A 17,073-nucleotide genomic window follows, 5' to 3' on the forward strand; every position below is an offset into this window, starting at 1 on the left:
CAGAATGTGTAGCACTGAAACGCATTACAAAGAAATAATCAGACTTTTTAAACCATATTATCAAAGTACATTGCTGCTAATTGCACATCTTTAAAACTATTTTCATTCCTGCTATACATATGGATTATGAATGACACAGCTGACCCCATTCAGTATATTTCAAGGTTAAAAAGTACTCTTCAAATTCTTGCTTATTTTTCCAAACGTATGCTAGTAATTAAATTGAGTGAATACAAACAAGTCTAATTAGCCTGCCAGTTCGCAATTGATTCACTGATATTTAAATGTATGTCTTTTTAACTCACTCTTTCTAAGAGGAATATGTAATTGAAAAACATGAACTAACATTCAGAAAAAAAAAAAGTTACATAACAGCCAGTGGCGTTCCTCAGCCAGTCTGGCTGGGACATTACAATTACTAGAAAAAAGACCTTCCACCTATTAGCAGCACTGTGTATACTAAAAGGTCATATGAGATATTCATGTATAATAGTCTATTAACTTTGGTAATTTAGCTACATGGACTACTAAGAAGCTGGGCTAGAGAGCTTAGTGGAAAATCATGCTTTTTCGATTCGGGAAAATCTATTTCTATATTATTTGACATCTGCTGGAAGTAATCACTTGATAAAAAACAGCTTCAAATGTTTTATTTTCTTGTTACCCTAGTGGTGATAAAATTTATTTCAGTATATTCGGTCCAATATACACCCACTGATAGATCCCCATGATAGCATATGAAGATTGTATACAGAAACGAGGCATAGTTTCTACTAAAAGCTTAAATTGCTCTCTTTTTCCTCAAAACTTTATTTTTTGAGCCAAATCCAATCCAGGCTGATGTTCTGTTTGTTTAAAAGTACTTTGTAATCTACTGATTGAAAGAAATATTGCCAAACAGAAAGAGGGCTTTAGTAATTGCACGCAGGCAGGAAAGAATGTAAGGCAAAACTCATTAAGGTCCCAAATAAATAAATACGCGCTCCAGTTTTCAATAATTTATCATTTTCTGTCATTTTCCATTAACAGCTTTCAAAGCTCTATCTGAAAGAAGCTGATACAGAGAAATTAAGAGCAGTAATCAAGCGAGAAATGATAGACCAGCTGGGTCGACATCAACTTGGCAAAACGTGCATACAGTTCAATAGCTGAAACAGATGCTGGAGTTGTTGAAAAAGCCTGCAGGAGATATTGATATATTTTCTTCATATAATGCAGAATGACTGAATTAATGTCAAAAGCTAGAAATTGATGAGGAGAGATGACTGACAGCCAAACTCCTTATAAAATAGAAAGCAAGTGCAGCAATTCCAACCTCTCCAAACACTGTGTACATTCTCATTTCTCTCAGTGTCTGAATATGCCAATATATCAATCAGTCCTTGCAAGCAAATTACATCTAACTGAGCTAGGGTAGATTTCCCCCTCCCCTGTCATCAGCTACCTGGAGAATGCTAGACTTCTGAAAAAAAAATACTTTATTCTAAAATCTTCTGACACTGAATTCTATCCCAGAACAGTTTCCGTGAGGTTGGAGGCAAGCACCCCCCACCCCAAATCTAACGCAGCACAAGGTAATTTTAAAATCCATTCTGTAAAAGCAACACTGTTTGCAGAGTTTGAAGAGCTCAGCAACAAACCCCAGCTGCCAACAGCTGCTTTCTCAAACATATGCTTTGTCATGGTCAGCTTCTAATTGTATTCATAATGATGTAATAGCTTTAATAATCCTACCTTCCATGCCAGCTGTTTTTCCTGTCACTCCATCATGCCAATAAGTTGGCTGCTGTAACAAATCAAGATAGCGCAAAACAGCATCTTTCTCCTGATTCTGTCATCTTCCTGAAAGCATTCTATTACTGCCGACTGCTGGGAACCAGAAAGTCTATTTGAATTCCAACAGCTCCCCTTTCGCATGATTCAAGTTAGGTTAGGTGGGCATGCCTAACATGATTCTCTCAGTCATTTATTATGCAGCTGCTACAACGTCGGTGTGGTAACCACTCTGACTATCTGATACGTCAGTCGAACAAAACCTCCACCTCGGAGCAAACACATGAGCCGGCGCAGCGTTCTGCATTTAACGAGCATTCTTCCTGCCTAAAAAACAGTGCATCTGCGAATCTCCTTCAGTTTCTGCTTGCTCCCGTACAGATACAAAGCCTTTGGATTAGATTCTTTTCCTAATTATCCCAAGAGCAGAGTTCCTTGCCACGCATTATATTATTTATACTGAAATTTGGGCTGATTTTTAACTTATTTTTCCCAGCCCTTTAAGGATAAAAGTCTCTTTCGATTCTACTTTTGAAATCAAGGGGTTGAGTGCTCAGTTCTATGCCTCTGTTTTATTATAAAATACAACGTGTACTTTTTCAAATGAAACATGCCTAGTAAATTTCTGGGAGCAAAATGAAACGAGAGGATTTTTCAAGAACATATTGGCTATTTTGCACATGAAGGCATTTGAAATCTGGTACTCTCTGTATTTCTCACAAGGGGTAAAAACGTGCACTTGGTATTTTGACTCCAGACAAGTGCTCTCTCATTAGAGTAGGAAGAGATTCACTGATTTACTCCTCAGCTTTCCCAGCAAGTAAATAATTACAATTTCAGAAGAATGAACATTGTATTTAGAAACTACTAATAATTAACCACAATTTTAAAAATGAAATGACAGTTGTCTTTATAAAAGTGATTTTTTTCATCACAAAACTTCTAAGTATTCCTTTCTCTTGGGGAACTAATATAGTCCAGATTTATATCACAGGAAATTAATTATGAAACAATTAAAACATTTCATTCGGCAGATATAATTTCAGCCACTATGACCATTTATAATCAGTTTCTCTAAGGGCTGTGTATTTCTGTGTATGCACATAAGCATATTTTTAGCTACCCTACCACTGTTTATATATATATATATATATATATATATATATATATATATACAGAAGCAATATGTATTCTGATCTATATAATATATATTCTGATTTTATATATATATTCTGATAATATATACATATCTGATCTATCTATCTATCTATAAATCAGAAGCAATCATTGTATATTATAACACTGTCCACTATTAATAATCTGTAGTTTATTTTTATTAGGCTTAATAAACAAATATTGGAAATACTGAAATTTAATCCTAAGCAAGAAGACAAATAGAGTTCATTTGAGTTTACCAAAGTTTCTCTAAAGTAACACATTATTCCACAAAATAATTCTAAAATGCCTGATTAATCAGTAACAATTATTCTACTCAGAAATTACTTTGTAGTCTTATCTCCCTTACTGCTTGCAAATAGCATAAACACCTGAAACATGTTTTTAGCTGTGTCCTTGGATTCTATTTCATGTTCTAGATTAACTCTTTCTTCTCCTCCCTTTTTGGTCCAGTGACAATAGCCCCCTTTATAAAAAGTATTGTACTCTTTCCTGTGTAAAGGATTTTGTGCATTGTGTTCCATGTATCCACAGTTCTACTTTTGGACTTTATTATAAAATGAGAATTGCATGACTATTTGTAGTATACATCATGATAACATGCATAGTTTATACAAAGCACACATATGTAACAAAAATGATTACTAAAGTTTATTAACATATCCATCCACTCATGAGGTGATCCTATGTTGTGCTGACTGAGAAACATTGGATTGATTCTATAAGTGACTTTCAGACATAAAATGCTGCATTAACTAAAGTACTTATGCTTCATATTAGATCTCTAGAATTTGTCCATCTGTTAAATGCATCTTTGTTCCCTCTATTTCTGCTCTTGGTAAGCATTTGTTTCTATGAATTAGATTTTTTTTCAAATTTCACATGTAAGTGAGTTCTTGTGATATTTTTCCTTCTGTGTCTGGCTTATTTCACATATCATGTTTTCTCGAGGTTGAACCATGTTGATATAAAAAAAAACCAGACTGTATTCTTTAAAGGTCAATAGTGAAGCATACGTAAGTACATACTTATAATTATCACACTATCTTCATATATACAGTATAAGTATCTTTGTATATACATCTATGAAAATAGTGTGATAAGTATTGATTAATCTAGCAGCATATGCTTATATGATTTCCACATTTTTTTGTGGAGTCCTTCTACAGTCAGAAGTGGTATAACCTGGTCCTATGAGAGTGGTATCTCTAATTTTAAGGAAACACCATACAATTTTCTATAATAACTGTATCAATTTTCTATAATAACTGTGAGCAATGGTTCTGTTTTTTTGTTTGTTTGTTTGTTTGTTTTGCTTATTTGCTAACACTCAGAAGTTGCCACAGAACATATATCACTGTGGATATTTTCTGGCAATGAATGCTCTTTAGCAAGTTCCATGTACTTGGTTACTATTTCTATTATTTTGGGCAAAAGTGTCTCTTTAGCTTTGGCTCCTTTCTGATAGAAATATTGCTTGATTTTTCTTTAGTTTTGTGAGTTCCTTAGCTATTTGGGATATTAATCTCATATGGTTTGCTAATACATTTACTCATAATTTATCATCTAATAATTTCATTATATCCTTCTCTATAGTTTGTCCTAGCCTCACTTGGTTATTTTAGAATCAGTTTCTGTACTATTGGTATTGTCTTCAAAAAAAAAAATCATTGCCAAGACCCATGTCAAAAACATTTTCATGGGCTGGGGATGCAGCTCTGTTGTAGAGTATTTGTTTTTCATTCAGAGGCCACTGATTTTGGTCCCTTGTGGACCCTTTAAATATTGTCTAAATTTTCTTCCATCAGCTTTATCATTTTAGGTCTTACATTTAAATCTTTAATTTATTAGTTAATTATAAGAGTAAGATTCAATATAATTATTTTCCTCTGTATATGCATTTTTTAAAAACATCATTTATTGTAGAGACAATTCTTATTGTGTATTATTTGTGCTCTTTTCAGAAATGAGTTGCCCTATAGACATGAATTTTTTTCTTGGATCTCTACTAAAATGCTTTGTGAATTGTTCTCAGGACTTATAGTTTTAATTGCCACATATTTGTCAGAGTGTCTGAAAACTTAAATATTGATACTTCCAAATTTGTTTTGCTTTCTCAAAGATGTTTGAAGATTTGGATCTAGAAGGTTTCATGTGCATTTTATAATTTCTTCACTTTTTGTTAAAAATATCACTAATTAATGTATTGGTGTAATCGTGTTGAATTTAAAGAGTACATCGAGCAGTATTTTAATAATATTAAATACATCAATCAGCAAACATGAACTATTTTTCCAATTCTTCTTTAATTCTTTTTTTTTTTTTTTTTTTTTGGTTTTTCGAGACAGGGTTTCTCTGTGTAGCTTTGGTGCCTGTCCTGGAACTCGTTCTGTAGCCCAGGCTGGCCTTGACCTCACAGAGATTTGCCTGCCTCTGCCTTCCAAGTGCTGGGATTAAAGGCCTGCGCCACCACTGCCCCGCATCTTCTTTAATATTTCCATCAATGTTTTCCACTTTCCAGATAGTTGATCTCCCTGGTTAAATGTTCTTTTATTATTACTTTTGTGGGACTTAATAAGTAATTTTTTTTTCCTTTTTTGGTAACTCACTGGTGGTATAATAGTACATAGCCTTTTATTGTGTGTTGGTTTTGTTTGTTTTGACTTTATTAAAGTTGCACATTTTGTTGCTTCAGTCACAATTGCTAGGAAATAGACTCAGCCTGTACATCTATTGGAAGACCTTGGTGGCTGGTCAGAGATTGCAGTCTATCTTGGCCTGGCAGCTTTTTGCAAAAGCTTGGTGACATGGTGCCTCCCTCCCTCCCCAGTGAAATTCCCTGCTCTCTACCAGCCCTTATCTGGAGAATGTCCCTGGGCCCAGAGGACTGACCTTATGTAAAAGCTGTCTCTAAGCCAGATGCCTGATTTATCTTTAGCTTGACCTTTGGCCCAGATCCCCGCTAGAAGATTTGTGCTAAGTGTTCTGCTATAGGACCCTACTCCACATATGAAGCTTTGTGTTAGGAGTGTGGCACTTAATGAAAACTAGGGTTTTTCCCCAGGCTCCCCAATCCAATATATTCCTGATACTTTGGAATAAAGTTGAGCCATCTCCTAGAGGGCTGTCTCTGCCATGTTCCCAGGCCATATAAGGGTTTCTGTTGCTGCTTCTGCCCTTTTGTCTCTGTGGACTGATGGCTAGTGGACCGCACAGACAAAAAGGACCCCCACATTTTTCCATCAACTGATGAATGGGAAAGGAAAATGTACATACACACAATGAAATATTAATCACCTGTAAAGAGAAATGAAATTGGAAATTTTGGATAAATGGATGGAACTGAAAAATAATTATACTAAATGAGGTCATAATTTTATCGTAATAGTGCTACCCATTTCCCAGTCTAAATCATCTAAAGGGTGCTTCTTTGTACAACATGCAAGTTTGTGCATATGTGCACACACATACACACACACAACAACAACACATCACATCATTGTTTCAAGTGTCTTCAGTCTTATCTCGTCACTCATACACAAACTCCCTTTTTTAAACTGGCAAGACCCTGAATAATACGTCTTCTCATACTGTTCCCCCTTCCTCCCATACTCTCTTCTGTACCATTTCTGTCTTTATAAAACTATTCATTTATTTTGTTTTATGTGTATGAATGTTTTGCCTGCATGTATACTGGAGTTACAGACAGTTGTTAGTAGTGGGTACTGGGAGATGAACATGGGTGCTCTGTAAGAATAGCAAGTACTCTTAATTGCTGACCAATTTCTCCTTACCTTATTTGTGTACCATTTCTTTCTTTTCTTCAATCATATCGACTGTCCTTATTTGTCTTAAAACATGTTAAATGTATTGTTACTTGTAGCATTCTCATTAATTTTCCTTTCATATCATGATTATCATTCATTCTACCAGATTCCCTTCTCCTATATACAACTCTGTTTGGATGTCAGAGCCTGAGGAAGCCCATTCTCTGTTTAAAAATGCTAGTGTCCCAGGCGACACAATCTCTTAGAAAACTCTCTAATCCTTTGGTTCTTGCATTCTTTCTCTCCCACAATGTTTCCCAAGCCTTAGGTGCAGGAATTGTTTTGCAAATGAGTTCACTGTGACTGGGCTCCATAACTCTGCATTTTGATTGGTTGTAGTTTTCTTTAATGTTTTCCCTTTGTTGCAAAGGGAAATTTCCTTGATGAGGGACAAACTAGGAAAGATAACAGATATGCTAAAATGGATGGGGGAAAGCCTCACTCTACACAAAGAACTACAGCCAATTAAGAAATGCTGAGAGTGGGAGAAAGAATCTTCCCCAGGGGAGAGTGCACCAATTAGTTATTCAAAAGCAAATGGTTACCCTGAAAATATGTACATACAAGTAACAAATGGATGGGGCAGATTTTATTTATGTACTTAGATCATATATGTACATATATGTATGTTTTTTGTGTGTACGTGTGTATGTCTGTGTGTGTGTGTGTTTGTGTGTGTGTGTGTGTGTGTGTGTGTGTGTGTGTGTGTGTGTGTAGCAAGAATTAATGATATAACAGGAGACCATGAATTTGAGAGAGAGCAAGGACAGGAATATGGGAGATTTGGAGGGAGGAAGGAAAGGGAAAATGAACTAATTACATTATAATCTACAAAATATAAAAGAAATGTTTAAAAATAACACTTTCGTGGCTTCAATTAGTTTGGCTTCATTGCCCTGTTTTCCTTTTCTTTATTGCACTTGTCACTACCTGATAGCCGATTGTTGATTGACTGACTGAAGGGTTTCTTTATCTAGTCTTGTTGGGTGAAGAAAAGCTATCTGGTCCTTCCTACAAGCGCACTTAAACATTGGATGAAAGTTTTGAAAATAGTCTAAAGTGGAATCTTATATTTAATATAACAAATTTTGTTTTTAGCAAATAAATTGCATCCTAAAATTGAATGAAGGAAGTGTGGTTTTAAAAAAAAAATCTCTATCTACCTTGTTATTGGGTTCCTCACTTCTTCCTTTCTGATCTTGCCTTCTACTTTTACAGCTTGGGTGAAACTGTTCCCATTCAGCTCACTGCCTTCATCTTTCTAAGCCCCTTTCTCCTTAGTGGTCTTCTTACTCTATCTACAAACTGTTTGACCCAGCTGACAATTTGCACTTGCATTAAAATCCTTGTCCCCTTAATGTCCCCATGCTATTTCCTTTTTCTTTTCCCCCTTATTTTCATACAGCCAGTAATTGTTGGAGCTCTTGAGGGTGCATTCACAGGCTCTTAACTCCTCTTGTGATTTATACTTTTTCTAAGCTCATTTATTCAAATGAGTGGTTTCATTTGTTATCAATGCTTAAGTTTTCTTAAGCATTGAACTTAATATCCAACCCTGTTCTCCAGAATAGCTGTGTTCAATCATTTCCCCAAAATTTCAAAATCAAACAAAATTCAAGTCCTCATCCTCTTTCCAAGTCACCTTCCCTAGAAAATCTGCTACCATTCTTTCAGTTATTAAAATTCTTTACAATAACTTGTTTTATTTTCACTAAACACACACACACACACACACACACACACACACACACACACACACACACACACACATATATATATATATATATATATATATATATATATATATATATGAAGAATAGCACATGTAAGAATACGGATTTTAAAAGTTCACTTTTGGCTAACAATTCATAAGAGTAAGACTAGAATATCACATATCCTTTTTTAGCATATGGTATATATACTAGAATTTATATTGGTGTAGATATGCTTATTTTGGATTTTCACATTAATTATTTCATAAGTTCATAAAACATTAATTTAAAAAGTTTATTTGAGGCAGGCTGGAGAGATGGTTCATTAGTTATTCTTCATATATAAATATGATATATATATATATATATATATATATATATATATATTTAGTAGCCTTCTTGTGGGTGGGTGTGGGGGGTGTATTGGAGTGGGGAGGCTGGGGGGTGGGAGGAAGGAAGAGGGGGATCTTTGTTTTGTAAAATGAATGAAAAAATTGTCTTAATTAAAGAAAACAAAGAACCCAAAAACAAAAAAAAAAAAGAAAAAATTATAAAGCCTTAACAGAGTGGCGATGATAAAATAGAGAGAAGACACCAATCATCTGGAACAGAAATAAAAACATGTGCCGGGCGGTGGTGGCGCACGCCTTTAATCCCAGCACTCGGGAGGCAGAGCCAGGCGGATCTCTGTGAGTTCGAGGCCAGCCTGGGCTACCAAGTGAGTTCCAGGAAAGGCGCAAAGCTACACAGAGAAACCCTGTCTCGAAAAACCAAAAAAAAAAGAAAAAAGAAAAAAAGAAAACATGTGTTTGCTGTGTAGAAGATAAAGCCCTTAGAAAGACATTAATAGAATATTATGTATGTTACTACACCATAAATTTCACAACTTAAAAGAAATATAATTTCTGGAAAACTGAAACATATTACCCCCCCCCCCAAGATGTGAGATACAGCCAGTAGTACTGTAAACATTAACAAAACTGAATGGTATAATTTTAACTCCATAGAAAATGTGATCTTCAGAAATATATAAAGTGTTTTTAAGAGTAGCACAAATTTTATGCTCTTGATGAAAATGAAGGAAGGAGTATTTCTCAATGTATTATATTAGTTAACCATTACCTTGACATTTCAAAAGAACAGAAACAGGAAAGAACTGAACAAGGGAATAAGGGAGGGACAGAGAGAAATGATGAAACCCATATTTAATATTACACAAAAAATGTTAGGAAATAGAGTGCCACAATACACAAAATAATTATAAACTTTTATCATGGAAAAGATTATACACTCAATAGAAGTTATGAACAAATGTAGATTCCATACACCCATTACCATGTTTCTCCTAGTACCTTTTACTTGTGTGTGTGTGTGTGTGTGTGCACGCGCGCGCGTGCGTGCGCGCGAGTGCATGCATGTGTGTATACATGCACATGTGTGACTGTGCACATGGAGCCAGAAGACAACCTCTTGTGTCTGTCAAGAGTTGTTCAACTAGGTTTTTGAAATTTAGTTTTTCACTTATCCCTGAGACTTGCTGAACAGACAGGGATGGCTGGACCCAAGGATACACCTATCTCCACTTCCGAGTGGGGGGATTATAACTTTATATCAGTTCTTGTGGATTTTATATGGATGCTGGAGATCCAAACACATGTCCTCACACTTGCATGGAAAGCACAGTCTCAAAACCAGGAATAAACATTAATGTAATGTGCATGAGTAGTTCTAGCTCATTTTATCCTTTAGATGATTTGTATGAACACCACTATAATGAAAATGCAAAGCATTACTGCATAAATAACTCAAAACTTTTTTGTAATGAGTATTAGTGCTCCCTCTTCCTCATTTCCAGATACCTGAAAACCATCAAAATGTTTCCATCTTCATAATTTTGTCATTTATATATGTATATGGATAGAATCATACAATATGTTGTTGTTTAAATTGATTTGTTTAACTCTCTCACCAAAACAATCTAAATTCAGCCGATCTATATTTATTAATCCTTTCTTCATTTTTATTGAAGAGTAGTATTACATAGTATGAAAATATTCAACTCTTCACCAGTTGTTCAATTTAATATTTTTGTAGATTTGACTATTACAACCAAAGCTGCTGTAGACAATGATGGGCACTCTTTGAATGGACACATGCTTTTAAATTTTTTAGGATAAATGTTCAAGATTGTTACTGGTGGGTCATATGTTACTGCTGGGTCTATCATTTTACTTCAAGTTACCTAATAGAATATTTAGGTGAGTATTCTAAATGCTGATTATTTTTTCTTCATCTACTAGCTGGTACTTATACAGTAACTATTTTACACAGATCATTTACATTTAATTATTAATAATAATGCCTTTTGGATTAAATCTGCCAACTTTTTTTCTGTTTTTTTTTAAATTTTTTATTTAAATCTGTTTATCTTATCTTGGGTTTCCTGAATTAATTTTAGGCTGCAAATATATTTTTTACATATCAATAGATTTTAATTTTATCTCATTTTTTTCTTTATAGTCATTTATTTATATTGGGGACTGCATTGCCATAGCATTAATGTGGAGGTTAGAGGACAGCTGTGAGACTCAGCACTTTCCTTCTACCGTGTGGGTTCCATTCAGGTCATCAGGCTTGATGGTCCTCTATCTCTATTTTATGTATGTATGTATGTATGTATGTATGTATGTATGTATGTATGTGGTGAGGAGTGGGGAGTATGTGCACTTTGACCATTTTCACATCCCCTGCTCCTCGCTAATCCTCTTCCTACTCCATTTTTGTGTCTTATAAATGTGTGTAACTATTACTATCTCCTCTACACCGTCACACAATTTGAGCATCAAATCAAGTAGTATTGTAATTATTTTGAGACTGAATCTCACTATGTAGTCCTGGTTGGCCTGAAACTCATCTTGTAGACTAGACTGGCTTTGAGCTCACAGTGACTCCCAGCCTCTGCCTCCCGAGTGCTGGGATGAGATTTGTGCACCACATCTGGCTCTTTTATAATTTTTGTGTTGACTTTGAAATATTATTTAGAAATGAATGAGAATACTAGTTTTCATGCAAAGCCTTGTTTTAGTCCAGTCATAGTTTTGGTTTCTACGTTATAGAGTGTTAGAAAATTTTATTTTTTTTACTATGATACAAATTTCTTCTGTCCTTGAGCATGTGAAGATTATGAATAACAAATTTTTAGTTTCCCTTGATCAGAAAATTTTTTATGGATATTTAATATTCATACGTATATATTTAAGGAACATCTTCCTTGTTATTGGAATACAATTTATAATCTATTCTACTTGATTTAAGTTCTATTTATAATTTATTTTGCCCCTACAATATAGATGTTTCTAAATCAATGTTACTTGTCTCAATTTATCTGTACAGTCTGCACAGTCACAATCTAGGCCTTAATGATTGTTCTTCAGTATAGATAATATATAAGGTATAAATATATATTCTAAGTTATATGCATTTTAAAATTACCAGACTATCCAGTCTTCAATACTTTAATTCAGTTGGTACTTATACATTAATTAATAGGTGTCAGTAGTGTTCTTATAATTTTTGTGACATTTAGAGATTAATGTTTAATTGACTAATGATAGATAACAATATATGTGTAAGTTCCCAAACCACATAGATTCCTTAAATACTCACTGTAAAGAAAATTCTACATATATTGTTCATTTAAAATCTTTGTCTGCCTATCCTGAATCTGTTAAAGTGGTTTTTTTTAATATTAAAAGAGTATTATTTGTAATAAAGCTCCTCTGGTTTTCTTTCAAGAAGGAATGTTGGAGCATCTAGATGACTTGGGTGTAGAGGTACTTGTTACTGAATCTTAATACTTGAGTTAGATCCCTGAGACCCAGCTGGTATAAGGAGCAAATTTCTGAAGGTTCCATGTGTACTTACACACATGTATACAAATAACTAATTTAATGAAAGAATATTTAAAAGAAAATATTTCCGTATGTACCCAAGGTTTGTCTGGAACTTGAGATTCTCAGGGTTACTTTTTTTTTAATCATAGCTTTGTGGAATTTCTTTTAAAATTAAATTGTCTATAGCTAATTTCTTTGTATGCCACATTCTCTTTTTTTGTATTTTCCTTCTCACTTAGCAAAAGATAAAAGACTCCTTCACACTGAGAATTCTAATACCCCTTGGCTCACTAATGGTTCCTATATAGTTATATATGAGTTCTGACATTGTGTGTATCAGATTCTATATCAGTTAATTAGAACACCAAAAGCAATATGCTTCTTTCCTTTTATGGTCAGTGTTCTGTCAAATGCTGTTCTGAAAAAGATGTTATTTCAAGGAGCCAGAGGCAAGATTTCTGTTTTTCAGTTATTTACCTTGTCTTTTCCTTATTTCTTCTTGAGTGACCCTCATATTATGTATGCCCTTTCTGATTCTACCACTAAGCAAATTTAAGCTAGCATCAAACTTTCTTACTCCTGTAATTGACATACTGTTAACTGGTCTATCTGAAAGTTCCAGGCAGCAACGTCTTATAGTCTCTATATACAAGCGTTGCTGATGTTAATCCGGTTCATTCTGGAATTGCATCCTCCGATGTAATAACAAACTTAGCCAATTATTTTCCCCCAAAAGGGGGGTTCGCTGACTCATAAATGGCAGTTCACCTAGATAAACATCAAGATTTGTTTTTATCAGCATTCATCTGGAGACAAAGTGACAAGTATTCCATTTTCAAATATAAGAAATTATTCCAGCGTGGGAAATTCAAGTTCTCTATAAAACAAAACAAAGTGCAATGCAACAACAAGAGGCAATATCATTGCATACTAAGCATTTCTATAAATAGATCTTTTAAATATATCACCAATCACACATTGTATAAACTCATTAATCTGAAAATTTGTTAATAACAATCCTTTTAGAATTTGAAATCTCTTAAGAAATAATCCAAAAATTCCCTTACAAATGTTCATTTGTCTCACTTGTTGCTTTATTAAGTAAAACTGAATTAGAATGTTATATTAAAGATATTTATATTATGAAAATGATTAGCTAAAGATTTACTAAGCAATCATTCTTTCTGTAATATAAAAAAAACAATATAATGATGTACCTTAGGTTCGCAGTAAGCATATTCATATTTGTTTGGTGTACATTCAAATGTTATCCAGGACCAAACAGTACTTGACAATCACAACCATAAATATCACTTAAACTAAAGCAATTGGCTTTTACCTACTCTGCCAACATTTCAGAGAATCTTGAAATACTTTTGTGAAAATACATGAATGCATTTTGATAGAGGAGAATGTTAGTCTTTCTTTCAGACTTTTAGAATTGTAAAATGGTCTTTTGTGGTAAAGAATGGCAATTTAGCTCAAAGAAACAATAATAACCTCAAATAAAGGAGCAAATTTACCACTAACCATGAGCACTGTGCACTTAACAGTTACCTTACCTTTCAGTTAATAGATATAATTTATAAATGACAAAATTACACTTGTCTTCAGATCACTGATACAAATTATAGTCATTATAAACATGACATATAAATTTTGACTGAGAGGGAATTCCTCCTTGTATATATTTTCTGTGGGTTGTACAAACTCTAATCTTTATCATTTCTGGTTTGCTATCAAAAGAAATCATCAAAGAGATGAAATCTTTCTTTCTTTTTTTTTTTTTGGTCAAACCACAGTTGTGGGTTCACTGTAACTGGGATTACCACGGTGCACCAGGAATTTATCTACAGACAATTTACCTTTTGAAATCACTGCTATTTCCCTTTGTCCCTTCCTTGCTTCCTTTATGCTGAAATACTAATGACTAATGAAAGGAAAAAAAGAGTACAAAATTCACTGGGAAATATAAGCATTAATATTTTCACTCTATTTTGAATGGCTAAAGTGACAATCTGTATAGGGTTTCTGTAACCTTTAGTAGCATCATGCAAGTGAAAGGCATTTAAAAGTATTTCTTGATAACCTGTGGGTCTTCCTTTCTGTTACATTGTTAAATAACCACAGAGACAGTATGCTAGAAAAAAAGTTTTTTTTCTGAAGTGTGGTCAACCTAAAACAAGACATGAAAAATGATTATAGGAAACATCTCCTTTTGTTAAAGTTAAAATTAATTCTGATAATCACATTTCCTTCTGCATTTTAAATTGACTGAACATTGGAATCCATAAGATTTCTCACCAATAGTATATTGTCGACATTGTCCCAGTCAAGAGGAAAAGTATTGCTTAAGTAGAATAGTCATTTTTTTTATCATAAACTAATGTGTCACATAAGAAATTTGTTTTCCATGTTAAAAGTTTTCCATTTTAAATACTCAGTAAAAATGGTTGTGTTGTAAGGCCTACAAAATATATTCTTCTTTCTCTATTTTTACAAATACACATGCCAGCCAAGTAAGTCCTGCACAGTTCAATTGTCCACAAGAGGAGAGGAATCCATGTGGTCATTGAGTGACAGACTGCTTTTGACTACTCACCAAATCAACTCTTAAAATTGTCCTTAAGAGTCTATTCTTTAAAGATAGCACCACTAAAAGTTACAAAAAAAATGAGGGACCAACATTATATAGACTTCTACCACAATGCCCAGAATAAACTTGAATGCACTAGAATGTGCTTTAGTCTCTAAGAACTCCTGAAGATCAGAACATCTTAAGAGGGATTGGTTCCAGCTTTCTGCATCAAAATGTATTTGTTGAAATCAACTCTTGCTGAAGAAGGTTAAGGGTGTTTTCTACCAGGATACATTATACTACTGCCTTTTCATATTGTGGAATTTTTTACCTTAGACAACTCATGTATAAAAGAAAAGTGTAAATGATATAACCCCACAAGGCTGAAGTGAAAATTGAATGAGATAATGTATATAAACCTATTAACAAAGTGTCTTATACACAATGAAATACCAATTAATATTAATTATCACCACTGGGTGAACTATGCTTTATTTTTCCCCATAAGTATTTATACATAAGGAACTATTTGAATGTTGAGGAATTATAATGTAGGAATCACAGCAGCTGTTTGAGACTATTATCCTACTATATATTTATCAGTTTTAATTAATACAATATCTAAGATCTAACTTTAATATAACTTCTTGTGTCTCAGTGAAATTATAGAAGCTATTGCAAATGCAAGCTCTTAATAATTTCATATCATGAGGTCTAGACTTAAGAGAAGTGTTCAGTATATGAGATAAATACCTACTGAAATGATAAAATTTCTTAAGTAACAAAGCATTTATCATAAAATCATAATAATATGCCTACATGACCATATATTCCAGATTTATACAAGAGGGGGTTGAAATATTTCGATTAAAAAAGTTAAATAAGATTTTGCTTATTAGCTTTTGCTTATTCTTTGGGTCAGATTTTAGTATACAAAGGTTACAAGGGTAGTTTTTTTTTCCAATAAAATGTTTATATAGATTTTTAAAGCATGATTTGCAAATTGATCAATTGCAAACTTTCAGAGTCTTGGAGAGGGGTTGCCATAAATCAGAAAATCAGACTGTTTTCTCTGGGTCTTAATCATGGTAGGCAACTCTCTTCCCAGATCATGCACCACGAGCTCTTTTTAAATAATTTTGACCACAAATAAAGAAACCTGCTGTTTGAACCTCCCAAGTGGTTAAGACTGTACATGTGTATAATGACATTCTGAACCAAGTGCTACATTATTGTCCTATACTCTTAGCTTTCAACCTGAATCATCTTTTTATAGGGTGTTCCTTTCTAACTTCTGGAATAAGCTATGCATTAGTCTGTGCCTCTTGTGATGCTTACATGCCAAACAAGGTGCAGAATCTACCTGCCTGTGTTTGTACTTAAAATTGAGTTTACCAGCACAAGGTATTTTCTGAGAAACTGGTTTACATAATATAAAGTAACTCAGAGCAGGACACAGTGTAATCTCAACATGTTCTTTTTGCTTTTACTTATTTTTAAAATAAAATTTGGGGTTATTTTTGTTTAGTTTTTAATATATTTACTTTTTATTAGTTCTTTGAGAATTTCATATGATTTGTTTTGATTATATTACCCCAGATTCAGTCTGAAAATTTTGATGACAGCTTAGAATGTGTAAATAAGCCCTTTATTTTTTTAGTGAAACTTCAAAATTAGGTCCAAAGAACACAGTGGTTCCCTTAGGGTGAACTATAGATAGAATATGAGTAGGATATGACTTGCAGTTGCAAGAGACTATCATGAAAATGATGTGATTGAATTAATTTAGCTCATATCAGCATCTCTGGCAGACCCTGCTTACAAGATGCCCAGGGCTGAAACAACATTGAGTGTCTGCCTTTTACATACTAGGTTTCAGCATAGTTATGGCGAGTGCTAAGATCCTTAACCACTACATTACTTTTACACAGTTTCTTCTTTTTTAAATACTATTCCTTCCCCCTGCCTAATGCAGAATTAATTAATAGGTCCAGAAAAGTATTCATTTTTAAGTTTTCAGTGTATTTTTATTCTTACAAAGGCTTCAAATTTTGAATTATATGACCGAATCTTAACAAATATAATTCCAGGCAGCATCAATCACTGAAAGTCAA

At 33.7% G+C, this 17,073-nt stretch overlaps 1 protein-coding gene across 1 annotated transcript in view; it reads right to left on the bottom strand.

The window, feature by feature from the left end:
* Dmd (dystrophin) overlaps positions 1–2,020 on the bottom strand; it is a 2,251,111-nt gene extending 2,249,091 nt beyond the window's left edge. Inside the window, exon 1 of the mRNA XM_076562037.1 lies at positions 1,735–2,020. Coding sequence (XP_076418152.1) covers positions 1,735–1,741 — 7 coding nt within the window. The 5' untranslated portion in view covers positions 1,742–2,020. The remainder of the gene's footprint in view (positions 1–1,734) is intronic.
* Between the last annotated feature and the right edge of the window lie 15,053 nt (positions 2,021–17,073).

This window comes from Peromyscus maniculatus, chromosome X, assembly GCF_049852395.1.
Source record: "Peromyscus maniculatus bairdii isolate BWxNUB_F1_BW_parent chromosome X, HU_Pman_BW_mat_3.1, whole genome shotgun sequence".
Taxonomy (NCBI): Eukaryota; Metazoa; Chordata; class Mammalia; order Rodentia; family Cricetidae; genus Peromyscus; species Peromyscus maniculatus.